This window comes from Carlito syrichta, unplaced genomic scaffold (genome assembly GCF_000164805.1).
Source record: "Carlito syrichta isolate Samal-C Ts95f unplaced genomic scaffold, Tarsius_syrichta-2.0.1 Scaffold313881, whole genome shotgun sequence".
Classification (NCBI taxonomy): domain Eukaryota; kingdom Metazoa; phylum Chordata; class Mammalia; order Primates; family Tarsiidae; genus Carlito; species Carlito syrichta.
This window is the reverse complement of record NW_007257977.1, coordinates 3075-23081: the sequence shown is the minus strand read 5'-3', so window position 1 is coordinate 23081 and position 20007 is coordinate 3075. Positions and strand designations below refer to the sequence as shown.

The 20007-nt window shown below is 37.1% G+C and overlaps 1 protein-coding gene across 3 annotated transcripts in view; it reads left to right on the top strand.

Moving 5' to 3' along the window:
- Positions 1-14385, top strand: part of MINPP1 (multiple inositol-polyphosphate phosphatase 1) — a 44537-nt gene extending 30152 nt beyond the window's left edge. For all 3 annotated transcript variants that reach the window (XM_008070648.2, XM_008070646.2, XM_008070647.2), the window contains one exon: positions 12997-14385. In XM_008070648.2, the coding sequence (XP_008068839.1) occupies positions 12997-13100 (104 nt within the window). In that variant the 3' untranslated portion in view covers positions 13101-14385. The remainder of the gene's footprint in view (positions 1-12996) is intronic.
- Positions 14386-20007: the final 5622 nt, after the last annotated feature.

Here is a 20007-nt window from a genome sequence, read left to right as displayed (position 1 = left end):
CCAGGTTGCTGCGAAGTTCATGATTTTGTTCTTTTTTATGGCTGCGTAGTATTCCATCGTATATATGTACCACATTTTTTTAATCCAGTCCTCTTTAGATGGGCTAATTTTTTATTTATTGTAGAGACAAGGTCTCGCCAAGTTGCGCAGGCTGATCTCAAACCAGTGTACTCAGGCAATCCACTCGCTTCGGCCTCCCAAAGTGCTGGGATTACAGGCTGAACCACCAAGCCCGGCCAATAGTCACTTTTTATTTAATTTTTAGCACCATCATGATGATCATCTCAGGCAGAATTTGGCTAGGGAGGAATAAGGAAGACATTCTAACAAGGAAGAAAAGAATTCAGCAAAGGCCTCTGTGGGAATGAAAATGTAAAATGACTAAGTTAATTTGATGGTCTGGGTTGGAAAATGTGAAATAAGCCATGCTAGGCAGGGTATTACCTATGCCAAAAAAAAAAAAAACCCAGCCAGGTTCACTGGCTCAGCCTGTAATCCCGCGCCTTTGGGAGGCTGAGGTGAGTGGATTGCCTGAGCCCGTGGGTTCGAGACCCTCCTGGACAGTGAGACCTCATCTCTACAATAAATCAAAAAATCAGCCAGGCATGTGCTACCATGCCTGTAATTCCGGCTACTCGGAAGTCTGAGGCGGAAGGATCACCAGAGCCCAGCAGGCGAGGCTGCGGTGGCTGGGAGCGGCCACTGCACTCCAGTCTGGGCAACAGAGTGAGACTCCAACTCAAAAAAAAAAAAAAAACAAACAAAAAAACCCAGTGTAATTGACCTGTCTACTGGATGCTGATTTAAAATTTTTCCTATTTCTGCTTTAATTATTTGTGTGGATTGTAAATAAGTTCCTTGTATTCTGAAGGTAATAGTTAGATATCTTTCTCCTTGATTAGAAGATAGAAATAAAATATATTGTTATTTTAAAAAAATTTGGACAAAACTATTGAAATAAACGCAGAGTATTATTTTTTAAATAGATGCTATGTTTAGGTTATTGCGCAGGCAGTACAGTGTATACAAAGGTGAATGACACATTTAAATTGTCTCAAGGAACTCATGTCTTAGTTTGGAGAATATTTGTGTAATAGGATTACAAGAGGTTTTTAAAAAGTGCTGACCAAGGATTAGTTTGAACTCTTTGGGATTTGGTAAAGGCTTTATGGGAGAACTGTCTTTGAAGTAGGCTACTAAAGACTTTTTTTCACTAACGTTAGAAAATTAGCCCATAGTACTTGTTTTGATATATATTTTTACAGCCTTATTGAGTTATAATTGCTGTAAATGGTACATATTTAAAGTGCACAATTTGGTGAGTTTTTACGTATGTGTACATCCATGAAACCATCATCATAATCAAGATAAAGTAGCTATTACATTGAGAAGTTTTTTTGTGACCCTTTCTAAGTCACTTTCCACCTCTATTTCCAGGTAACCACTAATCTACTTTCTGTTATTATAGTTTGTATTTTATAGAATTGCATGTAATAGAATTGTATATATTTTTTTATTGGCTTCTTTCACTGAGCTTAATGATTACAAAATTCATATCTGTTGCGAATACCAGTAGTTTATACCTTTTAAAGCTTCTTAACATTTGTGATCTTTGGATGTGCTTCCATATTCATTACCCAGAGATGGAATGGCAGAGTCATATTTAGGTGTATTTTTTTTTTGAGTTGCAGTCTCACTCTGTAGCCCAGAATGGAGTGCAGTGGCCATTCCCGGCCACTGCAGCCTCGACCTGCTGAGCTCCAGCGATCGTTCCGCCTCAGCCTTCCAAGTAGCTGGAACTACAGGCACACACTACCATGCCCAGCTAAATTTTTGATTTATTGTAGAGATGAAGTCTTGCCATGTTGTCCAGCCAGTCTTGAACCTGCGGGCTCAGGCAATCCACTCACCTCAGCCTCCGAAAGCGCGGGATTACAGGCTGAGCCACCGAACCCGGCTTTTAGGTGTATTTTTAACTGTTTTTTTTTTTTTGGAGTCGGAGTCTCACTCTGTCGCGGTGCCTGGAGTGCAGTGGCACAATCATGGGTACTGCAGCCTCGGCCTGCTGGAATCCTTCCGCCTTGACTTTCCAAGTAGCTGGGACTACAGACACGTGCCACTACGCCTGGCTAATTTTTTGATTTATTCAAGAGATGAGGTCTTGCCATGTTGCCCAGGCTGACCTTGAACTCCTGGGCTCAGGTAATTATCTTGCCTTGGCCTCCCGGAGTGCTGGGATTACAGGTGTGAGCCACTGTGCCCAGCCTGAATTTTTAACTTTTTAAGAAACTGTCAAACTTTTCCCTCCAATAATGAATAGAGTTTCAGTTGTTCTACATCCTGGCCAGCACTTAATCTGGTAGGTCTTTTTATTTTAGCCATTCTAATGGATGTGTAGTGGCATCTCTTTGCGGTTTTAGTTTTTATTTCCCGAATGACTAGTGACATTGAGTGTCTTTTCATGTGCTTATTTATCATTTATATATCTACTTTGGTGAAGTCTTTAAATATTTTTTCTATTTTTAAATTGGGCTGTGTGTCTTCTTTTATTATTTGTGTTCTAAAGTTTATATATGTATTCCAGGTACAAGTCCTTTTTCAGTTTTATGCTTTGCAAGTACATTCTCCTAGTCTGAGGCTTATCTATTTGTTTTTTTAATACTGTCTGTTGATAGGCCGGTTCTGCCCCATTATTGAGGTGCTTCCCCCAAGTATGTCATATCCTATGTATTTTGAAGTTTTGCCAGTCCGTCTTTGATCAAAACAACTATATTCTTCTTTTTGTGTTAGCTTAGGGAATTTTTGTTTTTTTGAGACAGGATCTCACTCTGTTGCCCAGGCTGGAGTGCAGTGGCACAATCTTAGTCACTGTGCCTTCAAACTTCTGGGCTCAAGTGATGTGCTTGCATCACCCTCTGAAGTAGCTAGGGCTTCCACTACCCCTGGCTAATTTTTAAAATGTCTTTTTAAAAACGGGGTTTCATTATTTTGCCCAGGCTGATCTTGAACTCCTAGGTTCAAGAGGTTCTTCCAGTCACTGGGATTACAGGCATGAGCCACAGCATCTGGCTAATTTTTTCTACCTGTTCCTTTTCTGTGTTTTTCCCCCGAATTTGATTTTCTGTGAGCATGATTTTCTCACATGATTTTCTGTGAGCTGAAAACTTGAGGGAAGCCCCTTCTGGTCTGCAGTGCCCTCTTCTCAGGTGCTCTGTCCTGTGAATTCCAACCAGCATGTCCTCACTCCTATCTCCTCTGATCAGGGCGATTTCCATGCTGTTTGGGCCCCCCCTCCATGTGCCACAGCCTTGAAACTCTCGGCAGTAAGCTGGGACACTGGTTGGGTTCATCTCATTTGCCTTCTTTTCTCTTGTTACTGACTATGCTTGAGTGTCTGAAAGCGTTATATATTTTGTCCAGCTTTGTAGTAGTTTGAAGTAGGACAGTAAATATGGTCCATGTTACTCTCTCGGCTGGAAGTGGAAGCTGCTTCAGTGTATTTTTGCTTGAGGAAAAAAACCTTATACATGAGTCATTTTAGTCTAGATTTGTGTTATGCTGTTGAGTTGATGCTTCTCCAAATACTCATTGGAGCTCATGTTTCAATAAGATGTATAAGAAGACTTAAGCAAAATTTTTTCCTGTAATTTTCTTCCCAAAGCATCTGGCAGTTCATGTTGCCTGTTTGTATACTTACGTAAGTATGGGAATTATGTGAGTTGTCTAAAGCTCTATTTGATAGGCCTGGGCCATTTTTAAAAACATGCTTTATATAACATCAGTTGAGTGTGAAACGTGAATTAAGAGCTTAGAAAGATCCAGTTGAATACATTTGGGGGGGAAACATGTAATTTTTAGTTGTTTTTCCAGTTGAGCTTTTTGAATGACTTCAAGTACTTGCTCTGGGCCTTTTACCTATTTTGAACACACACATAGTTAACAACCCTCATTTAAAGACAGATTTTTAGACTTTCAATTAAATTTTATTTTTGGTTGAAGACTTAATAAAATCTCCTTGCCAATTTTTATAAGTTAAAGAAGGGTGTAGTTTGGAGAACTATAATAATTCACTTAACCATGTTGGCCCTGTTATTTCTAAAATAAGAGGAGTCACCCGTTACTGAACCCTAAAACATTGTGATTCTGACTTTGTATTTCTATACAGACATTTAGATAGATTATTCATTGCTTTTTTATTTGTATTAATAGTTTACATTTTCAAGGTTTTTTAAAAAAATTAAGAAGTATATCTTTTTAGTGGTTTTGTCACTTCTTGGAACATATAACATCCCAAGTTTAATGCATTTTTATCAGAGGGAAAGAGGTGTTCCATTTTATTCCTTTGTAATCCTTCTTTTTTGAAATACTTCTGCTAAGAGTCTCAAAGGAAGAATAGTTATTATAGATGAGAAGTGTAAGTTAATTTGAGAAATATGACTAATGTCTATTGATGGATCAGGATGCAGAACATCATATACTATAATATGGCCCAGGGATTCTTGGGATATAGAGTCTGAAATCCCAAAACTATATTCAAATTTTTAAGAGTATGTGTATTTCTCTGGTATGAAGTTCCATTTCTTAGTCAGATTCTCAAATGACTTCATGTCCCCCATGAAAGTTAAGAACCACAGATGCAGTGAGTATTGAATATGTCTCATGAATGATTGCCTTGGCAGTCTTCCCTTAAAAACATTCACATCTTCCTGCATTCTTTTGTTAATAGAAAAAAAAAGTTGTCCTTTCTGTCATGGTATCCTGAACCTCACAACTCTGTTTATTGAATGGTGGAAACAAAGAGAGCTGTGATTATAGATAGAGAAGAAAATAGCGATCTCTGTGTTCTCAGTGATCCTATGACAAAACTGTATGCAGAGGTCTTACATAAGAAGAGCATAGCCCGGGCTCAGTGGCTTACGCCTGTAATCCCAGCACTTTGGGAGGCCAAGGCGGGAGGATTGCTTGAACGCAGGACTTCAAGGCTAGCCTGGGCAATGTAGCAGTGAGCCCTCATCTCTACAAAAAAATAAAAAAAAAATCAGCTGGGCGCGAAGGCCTATGCCTCTAGTCCTAGTTACTTGGAAGACTGAGGTGAAAATATTGCCTGAGCCCAGGAGTTCAAGGTTGTGGTGAGCTGTGATCATGCCACTGTACTCTAGCCTGGGTGAGAGTGAGACATCGACTCAAAAATCAAATAAGAAGAGCATGATTATGAGTGTATACTGAGAAGTCATTCCTTTCACAGTAGTTCCTTTTTTGACCTCCCATACCTACCTACCTACGTGCTCTCTTTCTCACATGCTCATGCACACACACACTCTCTAACTTCCTCAGTCAGACATATTTACACACTCATACCCATGTACTGTTGGCAGTATTTTGGGTTTGGTCATAGACCAGCTTTAGTTTGTTGGAGAAGGTTGGGAATGAGACCCAGAAAAGTTCTTATGCCAGCCTTGGGATTTTGGTGTATTCAAGAAGAAACGGGATTTCCAATAGTAATTTGGGCCTATACAAATCAGCTTCTAGGAGGTATCTTAAGGACTGGATCGGACTCTCTTAAGATTAACTTTAAATAATGCAAAAAGCGAAGAGCAGCATGTTCCTAGACTCGGAACCAACTTGTTCACAGAAATAACATTTTCTTTATAAAATCCTGGCATATCCACTTAATAGCTTCTGATGAAAACAGAACCGTAAACAAATACTCTTGTGTATTTATTTTGAGGTGTTTAGAGTTGCAAAAATAAACAAACCCTACTGTATGTGTGCACACACAGACTCCACAGCTCTTTCAGCCTGTGCTAGTTGAAGGTATTTGGATCCCTATTTTTGGTGTTCAGATATAATTTGAAATAGAAACATGATATGTTTTTCCATTTGACACTTAGACTACTTAACTTTGTCAAAGAAAATAGAAATGTGAGTCTTATAAAAGGACAAACACAGGTATAAAAGCATGAGCAGCTGTTTAAGAAGGGTTATATTAGTGCTTTGGAAGAAAAATACGCCCTTTTTGGTCATAGATATTTCCATAGAAACAGCTGGGGGTTTTTTGTATACTAGAGTTTGATATTTTTCCAGTTGAGTTTCAAACAATAAAGTAGAAATCAGTGTCTATATTGCTTAGTCATTCTTGTTTATAAGAAGAGCATTCTGACATTCTTAGGTGTGAATTGGACCCCTAATTTGAAACTAGATAGTTTTAAATGACTGAAAAATCATTGGCTAAATTTTCTTGAATTTTATACCTCATAATCATGAATTATGAGTTATTTGGAAAAAAACTCAAACCATGTGTTTCCTCTGCTCTCACATCAGTGCAATAACAGTCAACACAGAAGACTTCTGTGACCAAGTGTTTGTATTTTCCCCCAGCAACAAGCAGTGAACATCAGCTGGGTATCCTCTACTTAATTGTACCACTGTTTACCTGCCGGTTGCATCAGATCCCACAGGCTGAAGGCTCAGTCCCCAAGACTGCCCCCACCCTTCAGACATCAGTGGCAAATCCCAGCTTCCAGAACTCCTGACCAACTGTCTTCAAGTTGGGATCCCACATTCCTCTCTTTGAGTTCAATTAATTTGCTGGAACAACTCAGAGAACTCAGGGAAACACTTATTTAGGTTTTCCAGTTTAGTATAAGGGGAATTACAAAGGATACAGATGCAAAGATGCTTTGGGCAAGGTATGGGGGAAGACGTTCCATGTCTTCCCTGTGTTCAGCTACCTTGAACCTCTCCAAATCCTCTCTTCTGGGGTTTAATGGAAACTTCATTCTGTAACCATGATTAATTAGACCATTGGCCACTGGTGGTCAACTTGACCTTCAGCCCATCTCCCCCTCCTCAGTCGTTTTGGGGATGGGGCTGAAAGTCCCAACCAACTAAGTGATTCTGCCTGTGTCTTTCTAGTGATGGACCAGCCCCATCCTGAAGCTGTCAGCATTCACATACAAAAAGACATTGTGGAGATGCCAAGGATTTTAGGAGTTACCAGGAAATGGGGGCTGACCAAAAATATATTTCACAATATCACAGGAGTCTTGAGAAAGAGGATCCTTTCTTAGAAAGCCTTGAGGAATAAAGATAATACAGATTATTTGTTAACATTTTGTAAATTAATCTTTATTACCTTTATTCTAGTTTTCATGTTAGCCGTTAAAGATTACTAAATTGAATTCAGGTTAGGAAAAGCAAAATAGTGAAGAAAAACATTTATGTTTGAGTCTTCTGTTATTTATATCAATGGAAATACTTTTGAGATAAAGCAAAAAATACTTAACGTTCTTTTAGTTGTTGTAACTTTATTTGAGTGTGCTGTATTCTGCTTTTCTTTTTTTAAAAAAGATATGGGGTACAGTTCAGCATTAGGTATATAAGTGGTCATTGTACAGGTAAAGTTTGGGCATCCCTTTGGTCCCCACTTCAACCTAGACATTTAGTGAATGCTGTTGTTGTTGTTGCTGTTTAATGGGAAAATCAAGAATAAAGTTAGATTTTTTTAAAATTTAATAGACTAGGTGCAGTGGCTCATGCCATTAATCTCAGCACTTTGGGAGCCCAGGAGTTTGAGACCAGCCTGGACAACATAGTGAGATCTTGTCTGTACAAAACAATGTTTTAAATTTATATAAAACATGTGGGTACTTACAACTAGTTTTTAGGGCAACTCCCTTGGGTCCCCTGCTACTGTTGGAGCTTTTCTGTCTTTTCAATAAATCCTGTTTTCTCAACCAAAAAAAAAAAAAAGCTCTTAGTTCTCTTTAGGGTCTCAGCATTTTTTATAAAATATCATGACTTTTTATTGTTTTAAAATCTATTTCCCTCTGAGATAAAATCTCTCTAAGCTGGATTTGTTATAGCCTGATTTCTTGCCTTTTTTTTTTTTAAAGACACAAACCAAACCAAGCATTCTTATTCTATATCCAGTAAAGATTTGTGTACGTCATTTAGGAATGATTTAAACATAGTTCGTCAAGTGATCATTTGTTTTGAGTGATTATGTTATGTATATATTTGTATTGTCTTACACATTTCATTAGTAGTGCTATCATTGTCAAAAAGCAAACATGCAGCATCATGATACTAACTTGAAGCATCTTCTGTTGCATCTTGTTAATGTCTTATAAATGGCCAAACTGATTTTAGTTATATCTGGGAAGTGAAAGATAAAAATGGAGAGATTAACTGGCAAGGAGAGGAGGCAAATGGAGAGGGAAGTGTGTGGGAAACATGACGTAGATCACGTTTAGTCTGGATACAACCTCAGGATCCTTCTCAGTGCAGTGTCCAGACAGCTATCGCTTACTGATTAGAGATTTGGCCTAGATATTGGTTCTGTGAAACTAAACGTTGCCATTTATTGACATACCAGAATAAAAATTTAGGTGCAGACACACCCTTTATTACTAGCCAAACTAAATTCAAGATGTAGAGTGTAATGCAACTGAGGCCTACGTTATTGATTGAATCTGGTTTGGATAACCTCATAAAAGCATGGTGTCTGATTTAGAAAGCACTTAGTCATGTAGTGTGTTCCTGAAGCACAGTTTCTTTCTTGTCTGTTTTTGTTCATCACCTTAGGGACTTCTGTCATTGGTGATCAGCTTTTGTAGAACTCCATTTTATTGAACTTTTTTTGTTGCATATTCATTTCAGATTAAAAGCCTGAGAAATGTAATTTTTGCCTTTTACATGTTCTTGGAGAAGAGTTGATGCATTATTTAATAAATAATCCATTTTCTTATCCTACAGTGCTTTTTACTAAATTGCATATTGTGAGAATGTTATCAAGCACTAATAATGCAATCTTCTTCAGCCAGTGTGCTGAAATACTGTGTTTCTTACCTCAAATAAAAGCTGATTTAATTTTAAATCATTTTAAATCAGCAATGGCTTGAAAATAAACTTTAGTGACAGAATTCCTAAATTACTTGTTCGACTCCAGATATATGCTTATTTTCTTATAAAACAGGGTGTTAAGATTTTTCCAAGTAAATGTTTTTAGTATAAATTGTATCCATGAAATTTGATTTATTGTATGCCTGTATTTTGCATTTGCATTAGATCTTTGGTACTTTAGGATATCGGATGAGTTTTAAAATATGCTATTTAATGAAATGAATTTGTTGCTTGATACCACGTTTACCATTAAAGTATTGTGTACTGATATTTTAGAAAGAGAACTGACTTGAATTCGACTCCTGGGCTCTAAACTCAGCACATTACCAGTCTGTGTGACTGAGGGTACTTTGCTGTTGCAGCTGCTCTGGTTCTTGCTGCCACTGTGGCTATTTGCTGTCACACGTTGAGCGACTGCTCTATGCCGAGCACTGATTTATTGCTGTAGCTCAGATCTGACAGCAAGGGAAATGACTTCTATTCATTTTGCAGGAACAAAGACTGGGAGAGATTCTGTAATTTGCCCTAGAATTTGCCTATTACTAGGTTATGCCCATTGGCTTTCAAGCTTTAGAGTTGTGCCCTCCCTTCCACTATGCTCACTATTCTATCAGATGCTCAGTTTTTTGAAAGCTTGACTTCCAAAGGTTGCACCCAGGGCCAAAAGTTCAAGCTAAAAATTTATTATGAATAATTTCAGGTTTGTCCTGCTTGAAGAGAACTATTCTTTTGAACATTTGAATTTACAAATCAGACTGAGGCAATACATGTTTTTTGAAAGAGTCTAGGCTGTTTCGCATTAATCTACTTCCATGAATTTAATGGATGGCATCTTTTTAGTGAGTTTATTTGGTAGTTCAGAAGTAACTTAGACAAGTAAGTTAACTTCAATTTTTTCAACTTTAAAAAGGGTATGATAATACCTACATCATAGATAAGCCAACTGTTGTACGAAGTGGGACCCCGAAAAACTAGAATTACCATTTGGAGGTCAGACTCCTTTAGTACACTCAGAATTTGTTCCTCCGGATCAAATCATCAACCAAAGTTTTCACCTGAAAATTTTGAGAAGGTTGTGTCATGATTTGCAAAAGAAACATGGTTTCCTGTGTGACTTTAATATATGAACTTATTTGATTTCCTGTAAGATTCCCAATAAGCATTTTAAAGCACATTTTTTCTTAAATTTCTTCCCCCAAATGGTGTATTTTAACATTTAAACTTTATCCTAGAATTAATTTTTTCTATAGCTCAGATGTGACTATGAGCTGTAACAATTTGTACATTGCTCTTTTGGTCTTTGTTTGTTTGTTTGTTTTAGTTTTAAAACTTAGTTTATTAGAGAAAGAAGAAAGAAAGAGAGACATACCAGAGCTGACAAGGGCAAGAGAAACCGCCTTTTGGTCTCCTTCCTTCCCCTAACACACATTTTTCATATGTGTGTTTGTTATTTGTCTTGTATTTTTTTTTCCTTTTTGCTCTTTATAAGTTGTGTTAGACTGTTCATACTACTGTCTATCCTATGTTGTCCAGTATAGTAGCTACCAGTCACATTGGTTATTCAGCATTTGAAAAGGGGCTGGTCTGAATTAAGGTGTCTATAAGTGTAAGTTACACCCTGGATCTTGAGCACTTGGTAGAAAAAAGAATGTAAAGTTCACTAATAATTTGCATACAAATCACATGTTGAAATCACCAATATTTGGCTATATTGTTTTATACCATGTCCTCAGTTTATTAGAATTCTTCAGTGGGGGAAAGAGGAGTTACTGACAGTAAATTCTTTGAGAGAGAACCTCAACCTCTCTTGTGTCCTAATAGATCCAAGGAGAGCAGTAGCTGAGCATTTAACTTACTTAGGATTGTACCTGGCATTGAAGTTTCTGCTTAATGCTTAAAGGATTTAAAATGTAAACCAGTGTATTTACATTACTTATTTTTTCTTTAACTGGTATCCTTATTGAATTCCATCATATCTTAATGATGACAGTGGCATTTGCTTAGACTTGTATATACTCAGATGTACTAAGTGGACAGGCAAGTAACAAGGGAATGAATTCATCCTATGATAGACCATGATAAATCTACTGTGCAACAGATATGTGCCCTCTCTAGAGGGCAGGTAACCTTGTTCTCATTTAGCTGATCATTGCCTTATGGGAACATATAGACATGTGTTGCCACATCTTTCAGGTTTCCAAGAAGAGCCCAGAATCTGGATTTTTAAGAATATTAAATCTCCTAATTCTTAATTACTGAAAAATAATGCAAAATTTTAAAATACTTATATAGGTAAAACTAAATATACATAGTTGTGTTCTGAATGCTACTGCTTTGTACCTTCCGACCTAAGAGAATGCTTCTTGGAAATGAATGCGGGTTTTAGGTAAGTTAGAAGACCTAATTAAAATATACCAGATATGATGAGAGGCTTGAAATTTCCTGTAGATTAATAGCTTTTACACCTTTCAGAGACTATTAATCTCAAAGTAGTGAATAATTATCTTTTAGTTTGTTTTAAAATGCTAGGTTACAGTTTTAATGTATTTTCTGATTATTTCTAGCATATTTTTATTTTCTGTATGGATGTTATTTTGCTCCTTATACTCTTATTTACGTTTCTGTAGCTTATTTTAATGTGAATTGCATTTTCCTGAACATTCAGAAAAAAGTCTTGTGTCAGATTGCTTTTCTAATCTCACAGAGCCCCCCTTTCTGGTGTGTGTACTGCTGAGGAATGTGGTAGGTCATTTTCTGAGATTTCTTGGCTCTCCCACTTTCATCTGGACTTACTCTTTCCTTTGTCTCTGCTGTCCCTCTCCTGCTTGGTCTTGAGTCCACTCATTTCTCTACTGTGGGTACTGTGTTTGGAGAGTTCACAACGCAGGACTCACAGCAGGCCTGCCTTGCGCTTACAAGTGCTGTAGTGGGCTAAACCCTCTTCAGTTTCTGCTGCTGTCTCCCCCAGCCCACAACGTTTTCAGTGAATACTCAGTGGCTGTTAGGGGTTCTCCTGATCTCAGATGCTCTGTGGCTTCTCTCTGCTTTCTTCAGCAGATACTGCAGTTCTTGAGGTTGGATACTACCTGAGGTGGTTCATAGAGAAATCTTTCCTACGTAACTGTGTTACAATGTTTGCCATGGGCTTTTGGATTTGCTGTCCAGTTGCACCACCTCTTTTTATGTGGGGACTCAGGAAGGTCCAAACTGCTGCTTTTGTCCTCCCAGAAAATCTACATGCACTAAATGTATAAGCTAATGGTTGGGAACAAGAGGTCAAGTCAGTCGTGTTTGAGTAGTTTTACAAATTATATTTTTTAAAAATTAGTCATATATTTTCTGTAAAAGTTGGGGAAAGGCTAAGTAAGCATGCATTCAACTGCTTCTTTAAAAAAAACTTTTGCCAAAATAAAAAGAAAACTTGAAAGAAAAAAATGACCTATCTTATAATTTTGAAGAGGTTTGTATTTCTGGTACTTTATAAACTCCCACTCCCAACCAGAGACACATTGTATCAACTAGAATAGGTTACATCACTGCCCTTTTGTGGGTTTATTCTAAATTCCGTGCCCAAATTAGGTTTTGAAAACTATTGAAGGATTACCACTTACTGTTCAGACACTTAAGAATATTGGATGTTCTTATTCCCTAGACATTCTATAACACTTTATTCAGAAGAGCTCCATGGAGAAATCTGTTTACTGAAGGCCAGTTTGCTCAGTTCATTCACAGAAAGGCAATACAGTGTTGAAGTACACATCTGTTTCAAGTTCCTTAATCTACAAGACTCTATTCTCTCTTTAAACTTACAGAATAATGTGTATGCACACTGTTTTATATGGATTTGCAACACTATAGTGATTCTGAATTTTGGTACTTCACTTTCAGTATAAAAAGTTTAGTTTGCTGCTGCACAGAATTTCAGCCATGTGCTTGAGTTTGTATATTGAAATTGGGATTGTTTAAATTAAAACAAAGTATGGGAGGAAGATGGATACTACTTAATATCTAATACTTCTGTACTTCTAAATGTAGTTATTAATGCCTTTGACATAAATATATATACTTTTTTTTCTTAATTTCTTTTCTAAGGTCTCAGCCAGTTTCTTCTCCAGTCATCCTACAGTTTGGTCATGCAGAGACCCTTCTTCCACTGCTTTCTCTCATGGGCTACTTCAAAGACAAGGAACCCCTAACAGCTTACAACTATAAGGAACAAATGCATCGGAAGTTCCGAAGTGGTCACATTGTACCTTATGCCTCAAATCTCATATTTGTGCTTTACCATTGTGAAGATGCTAAGACTCCTAAAGAAGAATTCCGAGTGCAGATGTTATTAAATGAAAAGGTGTTGCCTTTGGCTCATTCACAAGAAACCGTTTCATTTTATGAGGATCTGAAGAACCACTACAAGGACATCCTTCAGAGTTGTCAAACCAGTGAAGAATGTGAATTAGCAAAGGTTAACAGCACGTCCGATGAGCTTTAAGTAACTGGAAAACATTTTTAATTCATCAGGAATCTGTAAGGCGTGACTGACTACATGCTTATAATAGGTAGGCAACTGCTTGACTACAGAAAGCTTTTATATGACTTTATTTCTGTCTTTTCACAGAAAAACATTGAGTTTCGGGTTTGGACGTGACATGTAATAAATGATTCTTCACTGGAGCGGTTCTTAAGGGGAAACAAATCTACTCAAAGAAACAGCTGGCACTGCAAATGTTTACAGAAATGAAATTCTTGCTGCTTATATAAGAAATCTCACTGAGTTAGAATATGATTTCAAAATCATACTTGAAAAATGTTGAAATAACAGAGCGTCAGTTGGATGATCCTTAACTCGGTTGAACTAAGTCTAGGAGCTTTACCAATTGTGCTGCAGTCCTCTCGTTTTTCCTCAGGTGGGACAGTTCTAATATTGTCTTTCTTAATCAGAAATATTGTGACACTTATTGGGAGTATCACTTTGGAAGAAAGCTAACATTTCTAGATGAGAATTTGAAACAAATTAAGAGACAGAGTCTTATTTAAAAGGACACCTTCACTGAAGCAAGACAAAAAGTATCATGAAAATACATATTTTTGTTAATAGTATTTATAAAATATTTGAACATTTTTCAGTCATTCCTTTTTATCTTTTAATAAGTCAAGACCATCTTAAATTATTATTATACCTGCTTTACATATATAACATTGGAAAGACAAAGATTAGCAACAATTCAGATGGGTAGAATCAAAATTTCCGAAGTTTATTGCTTGGCTAATTTTTCCATTCTGTCACTTGGCTTCTATTTTTATATTTTGCTATTATATGAAATGTATCTTTTAGTTGTTTGATTTCCTTTTTCTTTTTCCCCAAAGAACTTATCCTGGGTGACTTGGTTTTATAGATTTGAACTCAATTCAAAGAAATAGTTCTGAGTTTTGTGAAATGCCGTGAAAGTATTTGCTACAATAAACAAAATTCTTGTGACTTAACTACCAGGTCTTTTCTGCTCTTTGTGTTGAAATACAATCAATAATTAATGGTAGACAGCTAGAATTTCAAGCAGCTTTGGCTCAATCAGGCAATATAATACCATTTTCTTCTAATAGAAGTTTCCTCAGATAAATGAATTATTAATGAGTTTTATTTTAATATATATTTTCTTTAAAGATGATATCTTTCAAAGGGAGATTTAAGATTTTTGTTGAAAATGTGTGGTTACTGTTATCAAACAATATGCAGTAAAATTTCTATTTGCTGAAGTCTGTTTTCCAATAGTTTTTCAGGAGACCACACCATAGGAAAACCAATACATAGGAAGGTTATGCATGTTTCTGTGTACAGATTGTCATATATGACTGGGATTATTAGGATTCTTTCAAGCCAAGTTTCAGTTGATAAAGTTGGAAAAATTCATTTTAGGCTCTTTCAAAAAAAACTGCAATAGGATTCTTTTAAGTACCAACAGTCAAAAACATTTTCTAGTTAATGCTTTGTCAGTTGAATTTTTTAGTTAATAAAGTTATCATATGTTCATTTTAAGGATAAGATAAAAATATTTTAAATACTTTCTGTAGTGGTAAGAAAACCTCTTGTGGCTTTTGCTTTGCAAACTATAACCCAGGAGTACCTTTAAAATTATATCATATTACCCACTTAGTTACATGACCTTGCCAATACTTTTTTGAATAGATATTCTAACGTTTAAAAAAATAGCACTAATAAGCAAGTAAAAGAAATAAGCCAACAAACACTTGGGGACTGTAAGTTTGGAATATGTGTTATGAAAAGATGAAGAAGGACCATTTCAACGTTGAATTTTCAGAAACTGAATTGCTTCATAGTGGCATGAATGGACATGATCTAGATTGATTCAAATATTCTCCGTAGAACACAGAAAGATAGTATAGATGTTACAAAGAAAAGGTTCTGGGTTCAGATGACCTTGGGAACCGTTTCTCTTTCCTGTGTAATGTGTTGGGCTTTTAACATGCTGTGACTGCAAGAGGCATTATAGTAGGTTGTGTTTTTCTTTCTTTCAAGTACTAACCAGGCCCGATCCTGCTTAGCTCCCAAGATCAGATGAGATCAGCACGTTCAGGGTGGTGTGGCCTCGGACAGAAGCTTACGTTTTTCTATCTTATTTGACCTGAGAATGCCCTTTCAAGAAGCTATGACTATTGTAAATGGAAATTTAAAGTTTTAGATTAAATTAACACATGCCATTTGGGTTCCTTCCAGGTGAGAAGGTGGTGGATTATGGAATTAAATACAAATAGGGGAGAAAAATTGTACTCAGTTGTAAATTAGATCAAATAAAATACATGGAATCATTACAGTTTTATCTTAAAATAGTATTTTCTAATTTCCATTTTGTACAGAAAAAGTACATTTTTCTGGAAATGTATTTTATTAAAAATCTAAAAGTGTCACAATTTGTTGAAATTATATGAGAAGATGCATAGATCGTTATCTGTTGATCATTGATCTTCAAGTGAATGATGTTTATAAAATAGATGATTAGCTGGTAAATGCTACTGATACATTAATACAAACTGCTGATTGCTTCTGTAAAGGTCTGGTGTTTTTGTTTTTTAAAAAAAATGTGCAAATATGCAGACAAGAAGGGAATAATGAGCACCCACATCCATCCTGGTTTATTGAAATTAACATTTGTTTTAGATCCAAATAAGAGCTGTTTTGAGGACTTTTGTATACCTCCATGACCCTGTGGCTCCCACACCCGCAAAATTCAAGATTCACCATTCCACTCAATGCTTAATTCTGGAAAACTTGTAGTACTGTTGTGGGAGCTTCAAGAATTTTTTATAAAAGGATTTACATTCTCTGTATTATTCATGAATGAGTAATATATTTTAACTACAGCATTTGTTTTTCAAGACTTCTCTTGATCCTGATCATTTGTTGCAGTTTAGTACCTTAATTTGTTCAATTCATTGATTCCTATTAAGTACTTTTAACGTACAAACACTAGACTTGGTCAACAGGCATATAAAGATGAATGAGTCTAGTTCTTTTATTCAAGGAGTTTATCTTAGAAGACCTTAAAACAAATTTACTTGTCTGACACCTTAACTGAATACTTTTTATTCTTTAAATACAAAATTGCAAAGACTATGAACGCTTTATAGGAATTGAATTTTATTGTTAAACAGGACTATATGGTCATCTTTGGCTATATAAATATATATGTAAAATATTTCATGAAAATACTGGGTAGAGATGAGGAAGAAACTCTGAACTTTTTTTCTCTCTCTTGCCAAATTCTCAACTAAGGGGGTTGAGGAGACAGGTTTTGATGAGCGCTATAAAATGTGGTTACTTGACAACCTGACTCTGACATAACAACACACAACAGATAAAGGAAGAAATCATATTTAATGACCCTGTAAAATCATCTCTTGGGGAAATTTGCACCTGTGTAGAATCCCCTTTCCCAGGGTTACACAGAGGAGCTAGATGTTTGCTATCTATTCTCTCTCAGGGTTGCCACCTATGAGGCTTCATCCGCATATCAAGAAACTTCCTCTCAACAAAAGCATTTCCTTTAGTGATACCAAAATTCTTCAGAGCAAATCTTAAATCCACATATGACCTGCAAGCTTCTGCTTGGAGATGTCCCACCTTCCTGGGCCAAACTAATGTAAATCTCACATGTGTTGATTTACGGTTTGTTGTAACTTCTGTCTTCCTAAAATGTATATAACCAAGCTACAATTCATCTACCTTGGGCATATCCCTCTTGGGACAGTGTCACGGGCCTGGTCACATTTGGCTCAGAATAAACCATCGTAAATATTTTACAGAGTTTGACTTCTTTCGTCAACAGAAGGTAAGTGTGGTGTTTTTTTCCCAGTGTAATAGAGGTTGTGGTATTCTGGTGCTAGTTTTTTGTTTTTAATTTTAATTTATTTATTATAAAACTGTGGGGTACAATTCAGGGCTAGGTATACAAACATTGATCATGCAGGTACCCTTGTTGATGAGGCATGCCCCTCCCTCCCCTAGCAGCTCCCCCAACTGCCAGTCCCACCCCCGCTTCCCCTGACAGTTTTCTGCTACTGCCGATAGCCTTCCCACAGCATTGTAATGTTTTCATTTAGGAAATGCCTAAAACAAGAATCCCATGATAAAACTAAAGGTCTTATCTAGAAGAAGGCTACATGAAGAGTTAAAATACTGAAAACAGGCCAGTCTCGATGGCTCAGCCTGTAATCTCAGCACTTTGGGAGGCCGAGGTGAGTGAATTGCCTGAGCCTATGGGTTCGAGATCAGCCTGGGCAACTTGGCGAGACCTTGTCTCTACAATAAATCAAAAATTAGCCGGGTGTCGTAGTGTGCATCTGTAGTTTCAGCTACTTGGAAGTCTGAGGCAGAAGGATCACCGGAGCCCAGCAGGTCGACGCTGGGGTGGATGTGAGTGTGCTACTGCACTCCAACCTGGGTGACAGAGTGAGTCGCCAACTCAAATAAATACTGAAAATAATTTTTGGGCCAGGCACAGTTACTCATGCCTTTAATCTCAGCACTTTGGGGGCAGGGGGATTGCTTGACCCCAGGAGTTTGAGACCAGCCTAGTCAACGTAGCAGGACCTTGCCTCTACAAAAAAAAAAAAATTAAAAAGTTGTGTGTGGTGGCATGCGCCTATAGTCCCAGCTACTTGGAAGGGTGAGGTGGAAGAATAGCCTGGACTCAGGATATTGAGGCTGCGGTGAGCTGTGATGGTGCCACTGCACTCTAGCCTGGGTTACAGAGTGAGACCCCACCTCAAAATAATAATATTTGACTAACAAGGATTCTTTCAAAGTGGATGACCAAATTACTCAGGCCACAATTTAGTCCCTGTTGGTTCTGACATTTCAGTTGAATAATACCTATGGACATCAGCCATTTTTCTGTCTCATCTACAACTTGATATTGTACTTACTGTTTTCTATGGTCATGTCATTTTGAAGTTTCTGTTCTAATACACAGTCACTCACTTGGTGCTATTTTTGCATATACTCTTACTCTTCTTTTTTTTTTTTTGAGTTAGAATCTCACTCTGTTGCCCAGGCTGTAGTGCCTTGGCACACTCACAGCCACCCCAGCGTCGACCTGCTGAGCTCCGGCGATTCTTCTGCCTCAGTCTTCCAAGTAACTGGAACTCCAGGCATGTGCTACCACACCTGCTAATTTTATGTATTTATTTATTTATTGTAGAGTCAAGCTCTTGCCAAGTTATGTGGGCTGGTGTCGAACCTGCGGACTCAGGAAATACACTCATCTCATCAGCCTCCCAAAGTGCTGGGATCACAGACTGAGCCACCAAGCCTGGCCTAATCTTACTCTTAATTTTAACACTGAAAACCAAATTCAACATGTAAAGAAAAAAGTGATTCTTTTTTTCCCAGGCATAATCTGTTTTTGTATCTTTGAATGCTTTCCTTTTGTAAACTGCAGAGCTGATGCAAGCCCTTAAAGATGTGGGAGTTACATACAACTGAACCAGAATATAAACTGTAAAGTTTTGGAACATATTCCTCTAAAATGATATTTCATGTGGTTCACTAAGGGTACTTAGAATTTGGACCATCTTTTGCCAAATGTAAGCTGAAAATATTTGCATCACTGTGTAATTTGCTCATATCTAGCTATTACCCTGAACTTATGTCCTGGGTCACCAAATTCTTTCCTAACCCTTTTCTTGCACTCACTTAAGCATATCTTTACACTCACAGCTTGTTTTACTCTTCAATCTAGTCACTTATTTGCTTTGTGTATGTGTGTCACAAAATAGTATTTTTGAGAAAATTCCACAGCAGAATAAGTGCCATATTCTTCCAGTTAAAATTTTTTAGATTGACTACCGTGAGATGCCACCTAAAAGCAGTAAGGATAACTATTGTTTAAAAATAAAAAAAACAAGTGTTGGCAAAGCTGCGGTGAAAGGGAATGTTTCTGCACTGTTGAGAACGTAAGCTAGTTCAATCATTGTGGAAAGCAGTGTGATGTTTTTGTCAGATAACTAAAAATTGAGCTACCATATGATCCAGCAATCCCACCTCTGGATTCGAATATACTCAGAGGAACATACATTGCTCTACCAAAAAGACATCTGCACATGTATGTTCATTGCAACACTATTCACAATAGCAAAATCATGGAACCAATACAGATGTCTATTGAAAGTGAACTGGATAAAGAAAATTGGTCTATATACAGAATGGAATACTACACAGCCATAAAGAACAAAATCATGGCCTTCACAGCAACATAGATGCAGCTGGAGACCATCGTTCTTACGTAAACTGTCACAGAAACAAAAAACTAAATACCCCATGTTCTCACTCATAAGCGGGCCCTGATCACTGGACACATGAACACAAAGGTGGGATTCGTAGAGGCTGGACACAGCTAAAGTAGAGAGGGAGGAAGGAGGGATAAAGTGCATGTAACCACACACTGGGTACTAGGTCCGCTACCAGGGGGAAAGAGACCTAACCGGAAATTCAAACCTGCACACAGTTTACTTATATAGTAAATCTTCACATGTACTCCACAACTCTAAAACAAGAATAAATTAGTTATAAAATCTTCAATTCAGTTTTTT